The sequence below is a fragment of the Trachypithecus francoisi genome, unplaced genomic scaffold, assembly GCF_009764315.1.
Source record: "Trachypithecus francoisi isolate TF-2019V2 unplaced genomic scaffold, Tfra_2.0 Lachesis_group8, whole genome shotgun sequence".
In the NCBI taxonomy this organism is placed as follows: domain Eukaryota; kingdom Metazoa; phylum Chordata; class Mammalia; order Primates; family Cercopithecidae; genus Trachypithecus; species Trachypithecus francoisi.
In genome coordinates, this window is record NW_022681473.1 from 55,085,467 (window position 1) to 55,106,420 (window position 20,954).

The 20,954-nt window shown below is 35.8% G+C and overlaps 1 protein-coding gene across 4 annotated transcripts in view; it reads left to right on the plus strand.

Annotated features, from left to right (window-relative positions):
- The window catches only part of SBF2 (SET binding factor 2), a 547,644-nt gene that overhangs the window by 92,349 nt on the left and 434,341 nt on the right, over window positions 1–20,954 (plus strand). For all 4 annotated transcript variants that reach the window (XM_033206047.1, XM_033206049.1, XM_033206048.1 and 1 more), the window contains one exon: window positions 3,776–3,861. In XM_033206047.1, the coding sequence (XP_033061938.1) occupies window positions 3,776–3,861 (86 nt within the window). The remainder of the gene's footprint in view (window positions 1–3,775; window positions 3,862–20,954) is intronic.

Genomic DNA, 20,954 nt, shown 5'->3' on the forward strand with positions numbered 1-20,954 from the left:
TGAAATGACAAAGGATTTAGGATATTACATCAATTTAGTTGATAAAGCAGCAGCAGGGTTTGAGAGGAATGATTTCAATTTTTGAGAGAAGTTGTGCTGTAGGTAAAATGCCATCAAACAGCATTGCATGCTATGGATAAATTTTTTGTGAAGGAAAGTGTCAATCGATATGGCATACTTCACTGTTGTCTTATTTTCAGTAACTGCCGCAGCCACCACCCTGATCAGTTAGCAGCCATCAACATCAAAGCAAGACATTCTACCAGCAAAAAGATTACAACTGGCTAAAGCCTCAGATGACTGTTAGCAGTTTTTAGCAATAAAGCATTTTTAAATTAAAGCATGTACATATTTTAGACATAATGCTGTTGCACACTTAATAGACTATAGTGTAAACATAACTTTTATATGCACTGAGAAACCAAAAGATTTGTGTGACTCACATTATTGCAATATTCACTTTATTGCTGTGGACTGGAAGCAAACCCGCAGTATCTCCCAAGTATGACTGTAATTGTTTCCAGATCCTCTACTACTTTGAAAGAACTCTATCTATCAAAGTGCCTCTTAGAGTAGTGTGGTCTCATTTAGGTTCTTTTCTTATGAGGAATACACACCAATTCTAGCTTCATGTAAAAGGAAGAAGTATTGTCAGAATGCCTCAGACATTTGCTGACAGATGCTACAGTGCTGCCACAGTTTACTAGAGGTAGAATCTGGAAAAGAGTATTTTTTCAGGAAAAGTGAGATGAGGATAAAGATTTGTAAATAAAGACGTTTATTGTAGTATTATTTATAATAGTGAGAAACTAGAAAATGTATGTTCAACAACATCAAAGGCCCTTTGTAAAATATTAGGTAATAAGCCAGTATATAAAGTTAGGTTTAGTGTGGTATTCATTCTGTAGGAAAAAAATATGTATTTATGCAAGAAAACCTAGGAATAAATGGATAGTCCAAAATGTTGATAATAATTGTCTCCAAGTGTGGGATTATGGGTGATTTCTTTATATTTTTATGTATTTAAAATTCTTTCTGCACTTAACATTACTTTTATAATTAGTAAGAGTTAATGTGATTGGGCTGGGTGCGGTGGCTTACACTATAATCCTAGCACTTTGGGATTCTGAGGTGGGTGGATTGCTTGAGTCCAGAAGTTCAAGACCAACTTGGGCAATGTGGCGAAACCCTGTCTCTACAAAAAAATATGAAAATTAGCTGGTTGAGATGGTCTGCACCTGTAGTCCCAGCTACTTGGAGGCTGAGGTAGGAGGATCGCTTGAGTCTGGGAGGTCAAGGCTGCAGTGAGTCATGATTTTGCCACTGTACTCCAGTCTGGGCAACAGAGTGAGACCCTGTCCAAAAAAAAAATTAATATGATAAATATTTCTTGAACCCAAAATACATTAGGTATGGTTTTCAGAGCTGAATAAACAATATAGGGACATGGTTAAACATGATAGAATAAGTACATTAATTTATCTCTTTAAAAAGAAGGGAGGAATAAACTTAACAATTTCAGTCAGTATCAATGAATTTATTAAAGTAAACATTTTACTCAGTATAGACTATCTGCCAGGAATTCAGTATGCCAGGTGCTTGGGGAAACAAGTTGGTTACTGAAAGAAAGCAAGCTTGCTGTCATTTCTTCCAGAAAGTTTTGTATGGTCTTTCTATCACTGATTGAGCTTACCATAACATAACTGAAATTATCGGTTCATTTGTTTGTTTCCCTAAATTGATTATGAGTCCCTTTAGGATAGGGACTATGTCTTTTTCATTTGTGTACCTCCAGCACCTAGCAATTTGTTTCATTAACTCTGCTTGGGATGTCGTAAGTGATGATGCTTGAGGTAGATTTTGAAGAATGAGTGCCTATGATAAAAAGTTGGTTTAGTCTTAACAAAATCCTTCATTCCCCATGACAAGAGACAGATAAGTTACCGTACTATAGCAATTATTAATTTTAATTGAGAATATTTTTATTTTGTCTTTTTCAAATGGATTTTGGTTAGACCTCATTTCAGAATACAGTTCTGAGTTGCTCAGTAAAGTGAATGTCACTTTCCATTTACATTTTAAACATAGAAATTTGGCCGTAAATTGGTTGCAATTTAGTTGAGGGGCAAGGGAGAAGCTGCATTCATAGAGATGAGGTTGAGAAATCATAGTGGATGATTTTTAAAGTACATTAACAAAATGAATTCATTGTGCAGACTTCCTCAAGTTAGATGTGCAAAACAAATAATCAGAATATTGTTGCCTTCATTTCATATGAACTAGGACATGTAGAAATATGCAAGCAACATGAAGATCTTAAAAAACTATAGCAAGAATTAGTTTAGATTTAACATGTACCTTCCAGCCCCAATTTACTCACAAATTACATCCCCAAAGTTCAGTGATAAGTTGATTCCTTCTTCGTTGTCACAGGATAGTTTTATAACAATAGTGATAGACATCTGTGGTTTTCAACCCAGGGAACATTTGGTGACGTCTGGGGACATTTTTCGTTGTAACAACTTGCTGGTGGTGGGGGTGCTACTGGAATCTAGGAATTGAGACTAGGAATACTTCTAAACATCCTACAATGCACAGGACAATCCCCATCCCCGCAAAGAAGTATCCATCCCCAAATGTCAGTAGTGCTGATGTTGGGAAATCCTGCCTAAACAATGGTCAGGTTCCCAGGCCAGCCTCAAAAACTTTAACCAGTAGCAGTACTTACAGCCCATAACTGAAACTTAGTGCTAGTGGTGCAGTTTCATTTGTTACTTAAAATTATTTCATCTCCATAGAAAAGTTCTTCTTAAATTTCAATTTGGGATTAATTTCCTTATTGGGGCACAAAGGGTAGTTACTCCCATAATGTGGTAGAGACTCTAGATTTCAGTGCCTCTGGCTAGTGTTTTTTGGCTTTTCATATGTATCAGTCAATCTTATAGAACAGTGGCCGGGTGTGGTGGCTCACACCTGTAATCCCAGCACTTTCGGAGGCCAGGGCAGGTGGACCACTTGAGGTCAGGAGTTCAAGACCAGTCTGGCCAACATAGTGAAACCCTGTCTCTACTAAAAATACAAAAATTAGCTGGGCATGGTGGTGGGTGCCTGTAATCCCAGCTACTCGGGAGGCTAAGCCAGGAGAATCGCTTGAACTCGGGAGGCAGAGGTTTCAGTGAGCCAAGATCATACGACTGCACTCCAGCCTAGGCAACAGAGCAAGACTCTGCCTCAAAAAAAAAAAAAAAAAAAGGTTCATAGACGAGAGATTGCCTGTTATTTCAGTACAGTCATCCCTGGGTATTTGCGGGGGATTTGTTCCAGAACCCTCAAGGATACTAAAATCCATGGATGCTCAAGTTCCTTATATAAAATGGTGTGGTATTTGCATATAACCTATGCATATTTTCCTATATACTCTAATTTATTGATTACTTATAATACCTAATACAATGAATATGGTGTGGAAATATTTGTTATACTGTATTTTTAAGATTTGCATTTTTAAATTGTTGCATTGTTAATTTTATTTTTTTCATCCCAAATATTTTCATTTCATGGTTGGGTGTCTCCTGCAGATGCAAAACCCATGGATATGGAGGTCCGACTGTGTAATGTTTAGATGATGCATACTTACATGTTTTTTAAAACTTGAAAATGTTTAATCAATTTATTAACTTATTTACCAAATATTCATTTAGAAATAAGTAAGAGTAGAATGAGTATTTGTATTTTTTAGTATCCCATAACTGATTCACTTTGGTTTTATTAATAGGGTCAGGAGAAGGTCTAGGGAAAATAATCCAGAGATTTCCACAGAAGGACTGGGATGATACACCTTTTCCACAGGGAATTGAGTTGGTGAGTAGTGGTTGTATTTTTGCATGTTTACAATGTTCTTTTTCTTTTTTGTCACATTGATTTTTACATTTATGTTACATTTGCTGTTAAGTAATTTGATAATTTAATTGTAAGTATTACAGTACTAGAAATAATTATCTTCCCTCCTAGTCCCTGAAGTACAGTCATCTTTGAATATATGAATTCTAGAATGCCTATTTTGCTCTTCTTTTTCTCATTTAAATTTGTAATATTAAAGATGAAATTGATGATTTTCATATACTCAGAAGCAGAAAAATTCCACTGATTCTTTAGTAAAAGTCGTAGCCCAGTAACTTCAGGGATACACATATGTATTTTTTTTTCCTGAAAATGTCCAGGCTATTGTCTTAGTAAAAACGAAACAAAAAAACACAGATAAATAAAATACCAAAAGTTTGTTTAATGTTAACCAGTCATGGTTTGAATTTGATCTTAAAATCACAAACTAGATTTCTTTTGTTTTTAGCTACAAGGTCTGAAGGTTATTTTATAATAGTGCAGTTCAACTCCTTTTGTTGTTGTTGTTGTTGTGGTTAGTTAGCCATTTTAAAGGAATTTATTAATTGAACATAATTTATGCTGCCCAAGATATTCTATCTGGTGGTGGACCCATGGTAGTAAAATGAGGGACTAGAAAGGTGATTACTAAAGTACTTTGTAATATATGTCTATGAAGTTTGGTTCTCTGAATTTACTGGGGGGTGTGTGTGTACTTATTTATATTCTGTTTATGGATACGCACAGACACACATAGAAGCAGTGTCTTCAAGGCAGTCCTGTTGAGAGGACATTTGGTATAATATGATACTTAAGAGTGCAGGCTCTGGAGCAGAGTGCCTAGGTTAAAATCTCAGCTGCATGGTATGACTTTTGATAAGTTACTCAACTACTTTGAGCCAGCAGAATACTTATCTATAAAATGAGAATAATTGTTATATCAATCTCATAGGTTGTTGTAAAGATAAAGTGGAAAAAATACACATAAAATGCTTAGAACAATGTCTTCCATAAATGAGTTGTCCGGTTGTTTAATTAATATTGTTGCTGTTTGTTCAGCATCTCTCCGCACCTTACTCACAGGAACAATTGTTCATTCTCTTGTTGGCATGGATCGGAAATATCTATTAGATATTTTGTATTGAGAATTTTAAATTTTCTCATCCTAGCTAATAGCTGTCCAATTTTGCTTCACTGAAAATTAAAGATACGTTGCTAAGTCCTTAGTTTTGATTGTTGTAACTCAGCCATGTAGAGAAAGCTGAGGGTTCTGTAGGCCTACAGAGGGGGTACATCTTGAATTTTGGCGTTAAAAATGGGGAAGGAATGTGAGGATCCAAAGAAAATGGCTTTTTGGAGAGCCCTTTGTATTCCTTTCTCTTTTTCCCCATATGCCTGCAAATACCAGTACTTGGCCTTACAGTGTGAATAACCAGGCATTTGTTCTATAAAAGCTTTTAAACCCTGTTTCGGGCCGGGCGCGATGGCTCAAGCCTGTAATCCCAGCACTTTGGGAGGCCGAGACGGGCGGATCATGAGGTCAGGAGATCGAGACCATCCTGGCTAACACGGTGAAACCCCGTCTCTACTAAAAAATACAAAAAACTAGCCAGGCGTGGTGGCGGGCGCCTGTAGTCCCAGCTACTCAGGAGGCTGAGGCAGGAGAATGGCATGAACCCGGGAGGCGGAGCTTGCAGCGAGCTGAGATCGGGCCACTGCACTCCAGCCTGGGCGACAGAGCAAGACTCCGTCTCAAAAAAAAAAAATAAATAAATAAATAAAAATAAAACCTGTTTCAATGTCCCTTTTAGTGTGATTGAGGGGAAATTTTTGGTGCTGGGGACCTGTTAGAACTTTTTGTGGGTTCCTACCTCCATTCACATCAAAGTGGGAGAGATATAAACTATATCAATTTAACAGTATGAGCAGTGATTCACCTTCATAAGTTTCAAGAACAGCAGACATCATAGAGGGAGAGAGAAATCATGGATTGGCATAGCTATTTAGCTAGGACAGAGAAAGGATAATGTTGTTTTGAAAGCCAAGAGAATAGATACCTATGATGCCTCTCTTGTTTCTCCAGTAGCAAGGGAGAGAAACATACTGATTTTACTACTTAGTAAATGGATATTTTCTCTTTGTATGACAGACACTGCCATGTTCAAGTGCTATAAATGTCTCTCCAATAAGTGGAGTCTTGTGCTGCTAGAATAGTGAAATGGAGGTGCTTAAGAGGTAGACAGAACTTTTCCTCCCTAAGATTTTCCTAGATGACATCTTGGCATATTCTTAACATAGCATTTCAAGATTCGTTGGGCTAGATTAAAGAGTAATCTGTTGGATTATGTCAGAAATTTTCTTTTTCCTTTTCCTTTTTCCATAATGGATCACAATTTCAATTCTGTAATGTCTATGATGTTGTCAAGTACAAAATAAATTTATCTTATATCTATCAAAGTACATTTTTTTTCTGTCTCTCAACTTTTCCTATTTTTAATATCTCACAAAAACATTATCAAGGACAGGAAATGAACACTAGTACAATATTACTAACTAGACTATCTACCTTACTCAAACCTTTTCTATCAAAGTACATTTTTAAAACAGAATAAATCACTATTAAGTTTTTGTCTAGTCTTTATTGCCGTATTTTTGCATATGTTTAGAGAGTGTGAATAGTCTGTATATGAACAGCAATAACTTGAATAATTGTGATGCCTTATGTGATCTTGAGTAACCCTGCGGCTTCAAGACCAAAGATACATGGACTACAATTTTAGTCTAATTGAAGGTGATCTGGCTTAGACCTTAAGTGGTTTGTTGTTTCTGGTGTAGTCATGACCCTTTTCTGATGATTTATGGGAAAAATTCTTACCCCTTCCACAATGGTGGAACAACGTTAGCATATAACATTCATGTTAATATCTGACAGTTGTATAGGGTTAATAAATTATGATGAACTCACGTACATAATGGTAGTAGTATATTAATTCACAAATAAGTAAACAGAGGCTTAGGAAGTTTAGATAACTTTACTGAGATCTAACAGCTAGGATACAGCAGAGCTAGGATTCAAACCCTGATCTTCTGACTCTTAGTGTCAGCCAAGATCTGAGAGATTTCTGGGAGTGACACTTTTAGCTGTGGTTAGCATTTTAGTGTAAATGGTTAGTATTTTAGTATAAATGCAGAATCTGAAAACAGAATTCTATGATTTGGAAGAACTAAGGTTGAGAAATGTTAAGAGAAGGCTGTGTTATTGAATAGGGACCAGCTTTATTATTTATTTTATCTGAGAACACACATGGGTTCAGAATATAATATTATATTCAAATTATTTTCTTTTGCCACTTCTCCTTCCCAGGGAGTTCTAAATGTATTTAAATTCTAAATGAAAAATAGATATGTTCAGCCTTACAACTGGTGGAAAAGGATTTTAGGCATTCATTCACTAATTAATCAAATTCCAAATTTAATTTAGAGGATGCCGAATTTCTTTTTCCATTTTTACATAAAGAAATTGCCTTCTATTTTTCTATTGAAAAATGGTGAACTTTAATTCGGATGGATTTTAAAAATAGAAATATGAAAGTAAGCTAAACCAAACATAATGACTACTTTTCCAGTTCTGGGATATTTTTCTTTCTCTTGTGCTTTTTAGGCATACATGAAAACCACAGACAGTCATATAAATAAAGTTGCAGTTAATTTTAGTAACAGCATTTCAAAGAAAATTAAATTGGTTTTCAGAGGCATTCTATGGTTAACAATCTATTCCTGATTATAGGAACAATATTTTTATTGGCTAGATCAGAGACATTTAAACAGCTTAAAGAATTAAAGCAAGATAGTATTGTTTTGACCTTAGCTCCTTTTTTTTTTTTTTTTTTAGACAGAGTTTCACTCTTGTTGCCCAGGCTGGAGTGCAGTGGCACAATCTTGGCTCACTGCAGCTTCCGCCTCCCAGGTTCAAGCAATTCTCCTGCCTCAGCCTCCCAAGTAGCTGGGATTACAGGCGTGTGCCACCACACCCGGCTAATTTTGTATTTTTAGTAGAGACACGGTTTCACCATGTTGGTCAGGCTGGTCTCGAACTCCTGACCTCAGGTGATCCCCCTGCCTTGGCCACCCAGAGTGCTGGGATTAAGGGTATGAACCAACACACCCAGCCGACCTTAGCTCCTTTTTAAGATGCCTTGTCTTAGGAGTGAATCTTTTTATATCATGATTCAGAAAATATGCCACAATCTCAATAGGGCATGCCTGTACTAAGGTTTTTGTTAGACGGGTACCTGATTTTTTTAGAATACTAAAGTACTGTGATAAATAAATTTTGTGGCTTGAAAAAGAGAAGCATTCAGTTAGAATATCTAATTTAATATTCTTAGGAAATTAGTTCTGTTATTTAAATTATACACTAGCGATTCGACTATCTGCAATGTGAATTAGGTGTTCTGTAAATGTAGATTGAGGAGAAGAGAGGAAAAAGAGCTTGTATTCCACATTGTGCAGGTGTAACATAGGAAAAGTGACTTTAATATGGGATGTTATTTGAGGACAGAGGGGTAAATATAAGTACCATGTAGTGCTTTAATTCTTTAAGCTGTTTATAATGCAATACATGCAATAAATGGGTAGCAATCATCCATTTGACGTAGATGTAAATACTGTTTGGTTAGGAAACTGAGTGTAGAAAAGATGGAAGAGACTTTTCCTTTTTGTAGAAGAATGTGCTTGAAAGGAGAATGAGATGACAGAATCAGGGTTCACAAACATTTTAAAAGGCAGGAGTTATGGGATGTTTAAGAAAATGAAATATAATAAGTAAAACTTTAAGTTCTTGCATGTGAGTATATAAAGCTAGATTTATAAGTAATCATATCCAGCTAGAGAGGCTTGAGAAATACAAGAAGACAGATTTTAAAAAGTTTATAAAAGATATGTATGGTAGATACTATAGAAAGCATCTGAAGCCTCTGTACTGAGGTAGGATGCAAGATAAAATACTCAGTTTTAAAGATGGTCCAAAGCTTGGTATAAACGGTGTGTGGAAGGACTCTTGATTTAGCATGGAGTTGAGGCTGAAAACTTAAGAATACTGCTATGAAGTATGAAGACATGGCTTTTAAAACATACTAAGAACTATAAAAAGGATTTTAAAAGTTATGTTCACAACAAAGCAAGTGGATATAAATGGGGGTTAAGCCAGTAAATGGTGGTTTGAGCTCATATTTTTGGTACCCACTTCCAGACTGTTGTCTCTTTGAAGTAATAAAACCACAGGGCAGGGAACCTGATGAAGTCTGGAAGGTACATTTGAGGTAGTAGATTCTTTTATCATCTCTGAGGAAGAGATCAGTTAATCTTAGTGTTATGGTTCTAATACACTTCTCCATACTCACTACAATGGTTTGTTTATCCTGTATTAGAACTAGTGTCTCTCAATTCTGCTTATTTTGCCAGAACATTGATACCCTCAGTTATGCTAGAAAATCTTTCCCCTACAGTCACATACTTCACTACTGCTCTCAGAACCACTTTAGACAAAATTTTCTTGTCATGCTAGGGTTCTGCTCTACCTGATGCTTTAAGACCAAAGAGAACTTCCTGAGGAAGATGTAGAGCTACATAGGCCTCATCCACTACGTCTGTGTATTGTTTGCAGACAGCCTGGACTTCATTACATGGTACCATACTGCTACTCATCTCTCATGTGCTTGTCTGTCATATCACCCTTATGGCTTATTCTGTACTTCTTAAGTTCCAGTTCCTTTTTGCTACTATTCTATTTCTATTCATCCAATTTCCATTGTACCTATAATTTTAGCAAAAAAAAAAAAAAAAAAAAGAAATTTCTTGACTTTATGTTTTAGCTCTTTATGTTTTAGCTACTATCTTATTTCTTCTTTATTATAAAATGTTTTCAGTGACTCTTCATTTGCTGTCCCAATTTCTCTAAGAGACTAATGTGGTTCAGTAGAAAGAATATGGGATTTGAAATTTAAAAGCCTTGAGCGAAGTTAATTTACTCTCTCTGATAATAGTATTTTTCCTACAGGATGTTATTAGGTGATCATCTGTTAATATTTTAATATTTGTAATGTTACAATTTCTCATTTACTCTCATTTCATACCTCTATCTCACCCACATTTCAGGGTGAGGTCAAGAGTTTGAGACCAGCTTGGCCAACATGGCGAAACCCCATCTCTACTAAAAAATACAAAAATTAGCTGGGTGCAGTGGCAGGTGCATGTAATCCCAGCTACTTGGGAGGCTGAGGCAGGAGAATCCCTTGAACCAGGGAGGTGGAGGTTGCAGTGAGCTGAGATGCGCCATTGTGCTCCACCCTGGGAGACACAGCAAGACTCCATCTCAAAAAAAAAAAAAAAAAAAAAAAATTATCGAAACAAACAATAGTGAAAACACAGCATACCAAAATCTATGGGATATAGTGAAAATAGTATTAAGAGGGAAGTTTGTAGCTATAGGTGCCTACATCAAAAAAGAAGAAAAACTTCGCATAAATAACCTAATGATGCATCTTAACTAGAAAGGCAAGAGCTAACCAAACCCAAGATTAGGAGAAGAAAAGATACTAGTAAAGGTCAGAGCAGAAATAAATTGAAATTAAGAAAACAATACAAAAGATCAACAAAGCAAAAAGTTGGTTTTTTGAAACGATAAACAAAATTGACAAACCTTTAGCCCGAGTAAGAAAAAAATAAAGACCCAAATAAATAAAAACAGAGATTAAAAATAAGACATTACAACCAATACTGCAGGTGTTCAGAGGACCATTAGTGACTACTATAACCAACTATATGCCAATAAATTGGAAAACCTGGAAGAAATGGATGAATTCCCAGAGATTTACAACCTACCAAGATTGAGCAATGAAGAAATCCAAAACCTGAACAGACCAATAGCAAGTAACAAAATCAAAGCCATAATAAAAAGTCTCCCAGCAAAAGAAAGCCCAGGACCCAGTGGCTTGACTGCTGATTTCTATTAATATCAAGCTGTTAAAGAAGAACTAATTCAATTTCTACTCAAACTATTCCAAAAAATTGAGGAGAAGGGAATAGTTCCAAACTTTATTCTATGAGACTAGTATTACTGTGATACCAAAACCAGGCAAAGACACAGCAAAAAAGAAAACCATAGGCCAACTTCCCTGATGAACATTGATGCAGAAATCCTCTATAAAATTTTAGCAAACCAATTTTAACAACATGTTTAAAAGATCCTTCATCATGACCAAGTAGGATTTATCTCAGGGATGCAAGGATGGTTCAAGATACACACACTAATCAACGTGATACATTTTATCAATAGAATGTACAAAACCCATGTGATCATTTTAATTGATGCTGAAAAAGCATCTGATAAAATTCAGCATCCCTTTATGATGAAAACCATTTAAAAACTGGGTATAGAAGGAACATACCTTAACACAATAAAAGCTATATACAACAGAGTCACAGCTAATATCATTCTGAATGGGGAAAAACTGAAAGCCTTTCCTCCAATATCTAGAAGATGACAAGGATGCCCACTTTTACCACTGTTATTCAACATAGTACTGGGAGTTCTAGCTAGAGCAACCAGATAAGAGAAAGAAGTCTAGGGCATCCACATTGGAAAGGAGGAAGTCAAATTATCCTTCTTTGCAGATGATGTGATCTTATATTTGGAAAAATCTAAACACTTCACCAAAAAACTATTAGAACTGATAAACAAATTGAGTAAATCTGCAGGATACAAAATCAACATACAAAAATCAGTAGCATATCTATATGCCAACAATTAACGATCTGAAAAAGAAATCAAGAAAGTAATCTCATTTACAGTAGCTACAGATAAAATATCAAGAAATTAACCAAAGAAGTAAAAGATCTCTACAATGAAAACTATAAGTCATTGATGAAAAAAAAAACTGAAGAGGACACAGAAAAAAGGAAAGATATTCCGTGTTCATGGATTGGAAGAATCAGTGTTATTAAAATGTTTATACACCTAAAGCAGTCTATAGATTCAATGCAGTCCTTGTCAAAATATCAATAACATTCTTTACAGAAATAGAGGAAACAATTCTAAAATTTACATGGAGGCAAAAAAGACCTAGAATAGCCAAAGCTATCCAGAGCTAAATAAATAAATAAATAATAAATAAATAAATAAATATTAAAAAAAAAAACTGGAAGAATTACATTATCTGACTTCAAATAGTAACCAAAATAGCGTGGTACTGGCATAAAACCAGACACACAAACCAATGGAACAGAATAGAGAATCCAGAGACAAATCTGTTTATCTACAGGGGACTCATTTCTGAAAAAGGTGCCAAGAACATACACTGGAGAAAAGACAGTCTCTTCAGTAAACGGTGCTGAAGAAACTGGATAGCCATATGCAGAAGAAAGAAACTAGACTCCTCTTTCTCGCCTTAAAAAAATAAAATCAAATCAAAATTGATTAAAGACTTAAATGTAAGACTTCAAACTATGAAATTACTGCATGAAAACATGGGAAAAACTCTAGGACATTAGACTGGGCAAAGACTTCGTGAGTAATACCCCATAAATACAGACAGCCAAAACAGAAATGAGCAAATAGGATCACATTAACTTAAAAAACTTCTATACAGCAAAGGAAACAATCAACATAAGTGAAGAGACAACCCACAGAATATATAAGGAGCTCAAACAACTGTGTAGTGAAAAAAATCTAATAATCTGATTAAAAGCTGGGCAAAAGATCTGAATAGACATTTCTGAAAGGAAGACATATGAATGTCTATTAAGATCGGAATAGACATTTCTCAAAGGAAGATATATGAAAGGAAGACATATGAAACAGTTATATGAAAAGGTGCTCAGCATCACTGATCATCAGAGAAATGCAGATCAAAACTATGAGATATCTTCTCACCCCAGTTAAAATGGCTGATATCCAAAAGACAGGTAATAACAAATGCTGGCAAGGATGTGGAGAAAAGGGAACCCTCACACAGTGTTAGTGGGAATGTAAATTGGTAAAACCACTATGGAGAAGAGTTTGGAAGTTCCTCAAAAAACTGAAAATAGAGCTACCATATGATCTAGCAATCCCACTGCTAGTCATGTACCCAAAAGAAAGGAAATCAGTTTATCGAAGAGATAATCTGCACTCCCATGTTTATTGCAACACTATTCTCAATGGCTTAGATTTGGAAGCAACCTAAGTGTCCATCAACAGACAAATGGATAAAAAAAAATGTGACAATGCACAATGGAGTATTCTTTGGCCATAAGAAGAATGAAATTCTGTCATTTGCAACAACATGAAACTGGAAGTCATGTTGAATGAAATAAGCTAGGCTCAGAAAGACAAACTTTGCACATTCTCACTTATTTGTGGGAGCTAAAAATTAAAACAATTGATATCATGGAGATAGAGAAGAAGGATGGTTACTAGATGCTGGGAAGGGTAGTGTGGCAGGGGAGAGGAGGTAGTGGAGATGATTAATGGGCACAAAAATATACTTAGGCAGAATGAATAAGATTTAGTATTTTATAGCACAACAGGGTGACTACAGTGAACAATAATTTTTGTATATTTAAAAATAGCTAAAGGAGTATAATTGCATTTTTGTAACACAAAGGATCAATGCTTGAGGTGATGGATACCCCGTTTACTGATTGTTATGCATTGTATGCCATATCAAAATATTTCATGTACCTGATAAATGTATACACATGTGTACCCATAACACTTAAAAATTCAAAAAAGATTTCATTAAGAGTACTAACAGCTTCAGGATTTTTCTCCAATTAAATGCTCTTCAAAAGAAAGAAAAACAGTACAATATTATGTACTTACTTTGGAAAGAGGATTAAACTGCTTTAAAACTTGTGTGAGAAATGTGGTCAGTTGGTTTATTTATTGTGATTTCCTTTACTTGAAGTTCACTGTCTTTTCCCTTATGCAGTATAACTGCTTTTCCTGAGACTTCTGCACTTTGATAAAAAGATGAAGTGGAACCCTGGATTGTTTTAAATATTTTACTTTCTGACAAGCCAAAGAAGCAGAAGAAGAGACAAGTCCTTAGTTAAGAAGCGGCACAGGAAAGCCACCTGCTCATAAATAATATCTTCCACTCATTCTATTAACTACAGATTCTTTTAGACTGATTCTGGCCTCTTTAAAATTTCTGGAAGATACATTTCAAATTCACATAAATATTTACCTGGATTAATATTGTTCTACCTGGGTATTATCTGTAATTTCATCTCGCATAGCAACCTGTTTCCTGTTGGTGACAGTGACATCTTTGAGTAGAATGACTATGTGATGCTGATATTAGTAAAAGGGAAGAATTGTTTCTTGAACATAAAACAGGGGTAAGGATGGAGTCTAGAAACTAATAAGTTATAGATCACTCACAACTGGCTTGCAGGTACTTAGAGAAAAACAACCTTTTTTGGTCATTGCTCATTTATGCAGAATTTTGCTTTAAAATTTATAGCCTTTTTGAATATTTAGCAATGATAGATTCTAGTCTGTTCGTTTAATGATATCTATTTGGTACTTACTATGTGCCAGCAACTGAGATCAGGGTTGAAGATATAACTGTAAACCAGATAAAAGCTATCTTCTAAGAACTTAAATTTCTAGTGGAGAGAGACCAATATTAACCATAATAAGTTAGTAAATTATGTAGTATGTGATAATTGATAAGTACTCTAAAAAACAGTAAAACAGTGATGGGTGGAATGTGGCCTATTACTTTGTTTTTGTTTTTTGTTTTGATACACAGTCTCACTCTGTTGCACAGGCTGGAGTGCAGTGGCACAATCTCTGCTCATCACAACCTCCGCCTGTGGTGCTCAAGTGATTCTCCTGCCTCAGCCTCCCGAGTAGCTGGGATTACAGGCACATTCCACCATGTCCAGCTGATACTTGTAGTTTTAGTAGAGATGGGGTTTTGCCATGTTGGCCAGGCTGGTCTTGAACTCTTGACCTCAGGTGATCTGCCTTCCTCAGCCTCCCAAAGTGCTGGGATTACAGGCATGAGCCACTGTGCTTGGCCGTGGCCTATTACTCCGTAAATAACCAAGGCAACCAGTTTTCTGCTGCTGTTTGCCAAGCAGAGTCTAAGGAAAGTAAATGATCTAGATAAAATAACTTTTAGCATTTTTCATATTTCCTATATTATCAAGCAAATTGTACCTAGATTCTATTTATTCATTTGTTTGTTTATTTAGAAGACAGGGTGTGCCTGTTGAGCTCAAGTGATCCTCCCACCTCAGCCTTCCAAGTTGTTGGGCCTATAGGCATGATCCACCATGCCCAGCTAATTTTTTAATTTTTATTTTTGTAGAGACCAAGGTTCAGTATGTTGCTGAGGCTGGTCTGGAATTCCTGGGATTACAGACAAGAGCCACCGTGCATGGCCTGTAACTAGACTTTTAATCTTAACAAATTACTGAAGAAAATATCTTTAATGTGAAGTATATTGTGGGAAGTTATGTGAAGTTCATTAATGGTGGACATTAGTTTCTTGCCTTAAATTAACCATTATTTAATGTGTGACCTATTTGTATTTACGAAAATTTCAAAAATATTTGTATTTTATAGAAGGGCAGAGAAAAGAGTAGGGAAATATAGAGTCAGATATTTGCAGCTTATCATTAAGTACAAGTATAAAAATCTTGTGTATTTCTAAACTAATCCTGTAACTGAACAATCGCTTAACTGGTACTGAACTTTTCAATTAGTAGCCTTTTTTTTTTTTTTTTTGAGACAGAGTCTTGCTCTGTTGCCCAGGCTGGAGTACAGTGGCATGATCTTGGCTCACTGCAACCTCTGACTCACGGGCTGAAGTGATTCTCCTGCCTCAGCCTCCCGAGTGGTGGCTGTACAACACACTCGGCGTGCACCACCATACCCGGCTTATTTTTGTATTTTTAGTAGAGATGGGTTTCATCATGTTGGCCAAGCTTGTCTTGAACTCCTGGCCTCAAGTGATCTTCCCCACCTCGGTCTCCAAAAGTGCTGGAATTACAGGAGTGAGCCACCGTGCCCAGCTAATTTGCAGCTTTTAAGGAAAAAATAATTCTATTACTTTCGATACCAGAGATTTTCCCCCTAATTATTAATACATCATTTTTGGATTTATTCTTTTAACACAATTCATAGACCTGTCATTTTTAGATTAATATTTTTAGTGTCTAAATATAGAAGTATATAAACAAGGTTAATTTATCCTTTAAGATCACTAATGTTTTATGGTTTCTCTTGTGCCTCCTTTTTTTCCCCCCCGCTTGACAGTTATTTGTATAAAAATCCTGACTGGTAGATTATAGTGCATCCTGTGGTTATTGATAGACATGTTTCTAGTAGTCCTTTCTATAATAGAGTATGACCTTCATTTAATACCTTCACTGGCATAGTGATGAAAATGTTATGAATCTTGGGGTTTAGAAAGCACCTTAAAGATTTCCTGGTCAAATTCTAACCTTCCTTTTACTGATTAAATAAGTTTGTATGCAATACCCTTGTCAAATGATCATCTAATTTTAGTTTATATTAAATATTTGCTATGATTCATTCAGCCTTATGTATTTTCTTAGTGCCTATTATGTGCTAGTCAAGGTGTTGGGTGCTGGGAATATAGTGGTAAATAAAACCAATGTGGCAATGCCCTTATGGACTTGGTATTGTATGGTTTTTGCAGTGATTGTGAATTTCCTCTTGTATATATACTCACCTTCATTGATCCACATTATCTTCAAGAGTCTTGTTCTTTTCCGTGAGTTTATAGGATCATTAACTTGACATATGCTAAAAGTACAGTTACTATAATTGAAAATACTGTGAGATCTTTTTCTTCTCAGAAGCCTATTTGCTAAATTTGTATTAAAATACATACATATTCAAATTCCTTTTTCAAGAGTCGAAGGTCCTAATATGTATGGATGTGTCATTAAGTTATAAATATAGAACCCTTAACCTAATACAAATTTCTAGAACTTAAGCAGGGCAGAATGTGGAATATTTCCATCTCATTTAAGTACATTATACTAAGGGTGAGATTTTAGATACTATCTAGTTGAAGTGACTGACATGGAGATTTGGTTCTGTTTAGTGCTGGTACAGTGTACAGTGCTACAATGTACTGGTAGAATCTTAATGAAATTGTCCTCTGCATTTCAAAAAGAAATTCAACTTCGACAAATCTTTGGACATCATTTTTGGCTAATTTTGCAACAGATCATATTGGAAACTGGAAACTAGTGCCAACTGTTGCTAATGGAGCCATGAGCTCTTGCTATTATTCTGGCAGTCATTTTTAGAGATGTTAGCTGTAGTGCTATTAGGGCATGAAAGCATGGCAAGGCATTGGATAATGTAAAGTTGATCTAATCCATATCACACTGGATTAATATCTGTGGCAAGCTTCAAATACTAATAGCAATGTATTATATCTTATAATCTCACATCACCTTAGCGCTTTGGATCATGTAGCTGTCCCTTGTCTGTGGAGGCAACAGCTCACCTAAAGACCAAAATCATTTATATAGTAAGTTACCCAGGCTGCTAGAAGAGGTATTTCTCCAGATTAAAAATAGAAAATAGGAGGGCCCAAGGTATAGGTCAAAATTAGCCATTGTTGATTTCTTTCTGCCTCTCAAGAGAAAGTACAGAAGACAGCACTTTCTACATCCTGTTGTAAAGGGAGCTGGGAAGCAAGGAATCCATTTGAGGGACCTTCAGAGTTGTTCCAAGGTTTTGGATGAATATCTGGTTTGGAATAGATTAGGATTTATTAATGCTGAGAGCAAATAAATTGTGGTAGTTTAGTTGTGAAACTTGCTAAGAGATGCCCTGAGGCACTTGGCTCAGCCCTAAGTGTGTTGAGATATTGAGATCTCTGTGAGCAGTCTTGTGATTAGCCATGGTATGGTGTGTAGATAACATCCTCTATGTTGCATGAAGTGAAAAAGGTTGGAGAGCACTGTACTTTATTGTATGCTATGGACTGTTTTTAGCTATTTGGTTATTTCCATTTGGTAGTCTTTTTAGTCTTCAAACTGTCTCAGTGATACTCAGTGGAACCCAAGATAGATTAAAGGAAGCACCGTGCTCCTGTGACAGTTACATAAATTGGGATTTCGGTAATTGAACTAAGAGTGCCCCACTCCAAAGTGTAACTTATGTGTTAAAAGGTCACTTGATTCAGCTACTCTCCCTGCCTATAGATTCTATTAAATATTTCCAGTGCTAAAATCTTAAAGGCTGTGTTTCATTTGAATAGGAAATGTGATTGATTTCTTTTAGTTTACTTTAAAGTTTTGCCTATCCAATTTGTGTTTGGTATATATCTAGAAGGGAGAGTTAATATGTAGGCTGGAATAATGGACTGAAATTAATAAAGTGAATTTTTATGAGGAAATGTAAAATATTTTCTTATAATTATGTCCTATAAAATTATGATGTAAGACCTGCAGTTCATGTGAAAAAGACCTAGATGTTTTATTAATAAGACTGGCATGAGCTGTTAGCTTATAGAAAAGCTGATGCAGTTTTTGGCTGTGGAATATCCAAGGTGGTGACAATAGGAGTGGGAATGGAGTATTTAATTGACAGGGTTTGGTTGGATGACTAATTGAATATGGGATGCACTAAGGGACCAAAAGTTATCTCACTGATTCAAATTTGGATAACTGGGAGAGAAACAGTACCTTGATAGAGTAGTGAGAAGGTAGAAATAATTGCAGCTTTGTCCAGCTTGACTCTCTAAGTGAACTTAAGGTATAACACTGAGAAAGTAATTTGGTAAAGTGGTCAATATCATGGACTCTAGACCAGTCTTCTTGAGTTTTAGTTCTGGCTTCTCCACTTGGTAACACTGTGACCTTGGACAAATTATTTAAAGGCTCTCTACCTTTTTTTTTTTATCAGTCTAATGGGGATAAACTTCATATACTAAATACCAGGAACCATTTTAAGCACTTTATGTATATTAAGTCATTTGATCCTTATGTATCTATTAAATGTTTCCAGTACTAAAATCTTAAAGGCTCTGCATTTCATTTGAATAGGAAATGTGATTGACTTCTTTTAAAGTGTTACTTATCAAATTTGTGTTTGGTATATATCTGGAAGGGAGACATATGTGGATCAAATGACTTGAAACATATGAAGTGCTTAAAATGGTTCCTGGTATATAGTAAGCATAAAAGTGAAAGCTGTTGCTATTCTTATTGTCATTTTTAGGGTACGTTTTCAAAAATAATACTGTGGTTTCAGTATAAAACCTGATGTTTACAAAAGGATTTCTTTCATTAGGAGCAGTTCTAGGAAACTTCATTTTCTTTCCTTACTTGCCACCTCTGCCCTCTCAAGCTTGTAGATCCAATTGTGGAAAATCAGTTGTGCAATTTTAATTATTAAATCTTGTCATTATTGTGTATTTTAGGGATGTGAGACAGTCTTTGAAAAAATTTTTTTTGGCTGTAATTACAATTCTTTTTGAATTTTAAAGAATCATATTGAAAATGTTTATTTCCCACTTTCTATCATTCTCATCTGGACACTGTGTTTAGCTTCAGTTCAGAGTTGTGATTTCAGCTTTTTAAAAATTTTTTTTTCCTACTAGACCTCACTTAATGACATTAGCTTTGTCCCTCAGTGAATTTGTCTAGTCCTTTGGACTTCATGTTTTATGCTCTCTTCGACCCTCATACGTTCCCTGATATTTTCATGAAACATACAGGAAGCAATTTGTATTCTTAGAGGAACTAAAACTAGTCTGAAGACTCAGCTGAAAAAGCTGGGTTTTTTGGAAATTTCCAGATGAAAGGGACAGTCTGAGGAATGCTGTCAGACTGGAAGAAGCCCCACATATAAACAGGGCTGTTCCTAGTTATTCTTGGATCTGTAAAGGTCATACAGTTTTGGATGTTTCTTCTCTCTGATTTCCTTCCATCTATCACTATTTAAATAAATTATGCATATCCATTTCTGTTCATTCAGTGTTTTAAATAGAGCCTGCCTATTTAACCGCATGTCAGATAAGGATGTTAGAATATGGAAGGGGGTGGAGTACTGGTAATTTGGTTCTGATAATTTGACTGTCAAAACTTGTGACTGTTTTATTAAAAATTTTAAAAAGAGTGCATGTAAGGGTATCTATAAAATAAGGTTGTTCTCACTTTTCTGCATTCTGGTATCTTTTTGAATGGAAGAGAAACCAATGCTATTTTAGTTACTGCTCTGGCCTGCAATGAAGCTCAGACAACACGAAACCCTGCGTTCTTATTTCAAAGACATAATAAAAACTCTTTGGGTGCTTAGCGTTAGAGTTTGTCTTTTCACTCTTGGCTATATTTATCATACTCAATTATATTATTCCTTTACCGCAAGGATAGAGATTTCAGTTAGTTCCACTAGTTATCCTCAGTCTCCACTGAGGCATATATTCAACTAAATGCCTATAACAGAATACACACTATAGTGGAATAAATGAGGTAGGGATGTATTTTTCTGCCCTGTTGGAAAAAGAGACAAGGTAGATAACTAGGGGCTGTTATAGTAACTTTGTGATGTTGTCAAAGACTCATGCTCTGTCCAGCTTTTTATTCCTTCCTATATAGGATATCACTCTTATCTTCATGTTGTCATCCTACACAAAAGGAAGAGGAAAGGGAAACAGTGCTAAAAATGCAACTGAGTCTTCCTCCTACTTTTATTTATTTATTTTTTAGACAGGGTCTCACTCTGTTGCCCAGCCAAGAATGTAGTGGCACAATCACAGGTCACCACAGGCTTGAACGTCTGGGCTCAAGCAATCTTCCTGCTTCAGCCTCCTGAGTAGCTAGGACTAGAAATATATGCCACCAATCCTGGCAAATCCTTACTTTTAAATTTTTTGTAGAGAAGGGGGTCTTGCTATGTCGCCTGGGCTGATCTTGAGCTCCTAGCCTCAAGCAATCCTCCTGCCTTGGTGTCCCAGAGTGTTGGGATTACTGGCATGAGCCACCATGCCCACCCTCTTCCTCCTTTTAAAAAGAGTTTTCCTGAAAGTGTA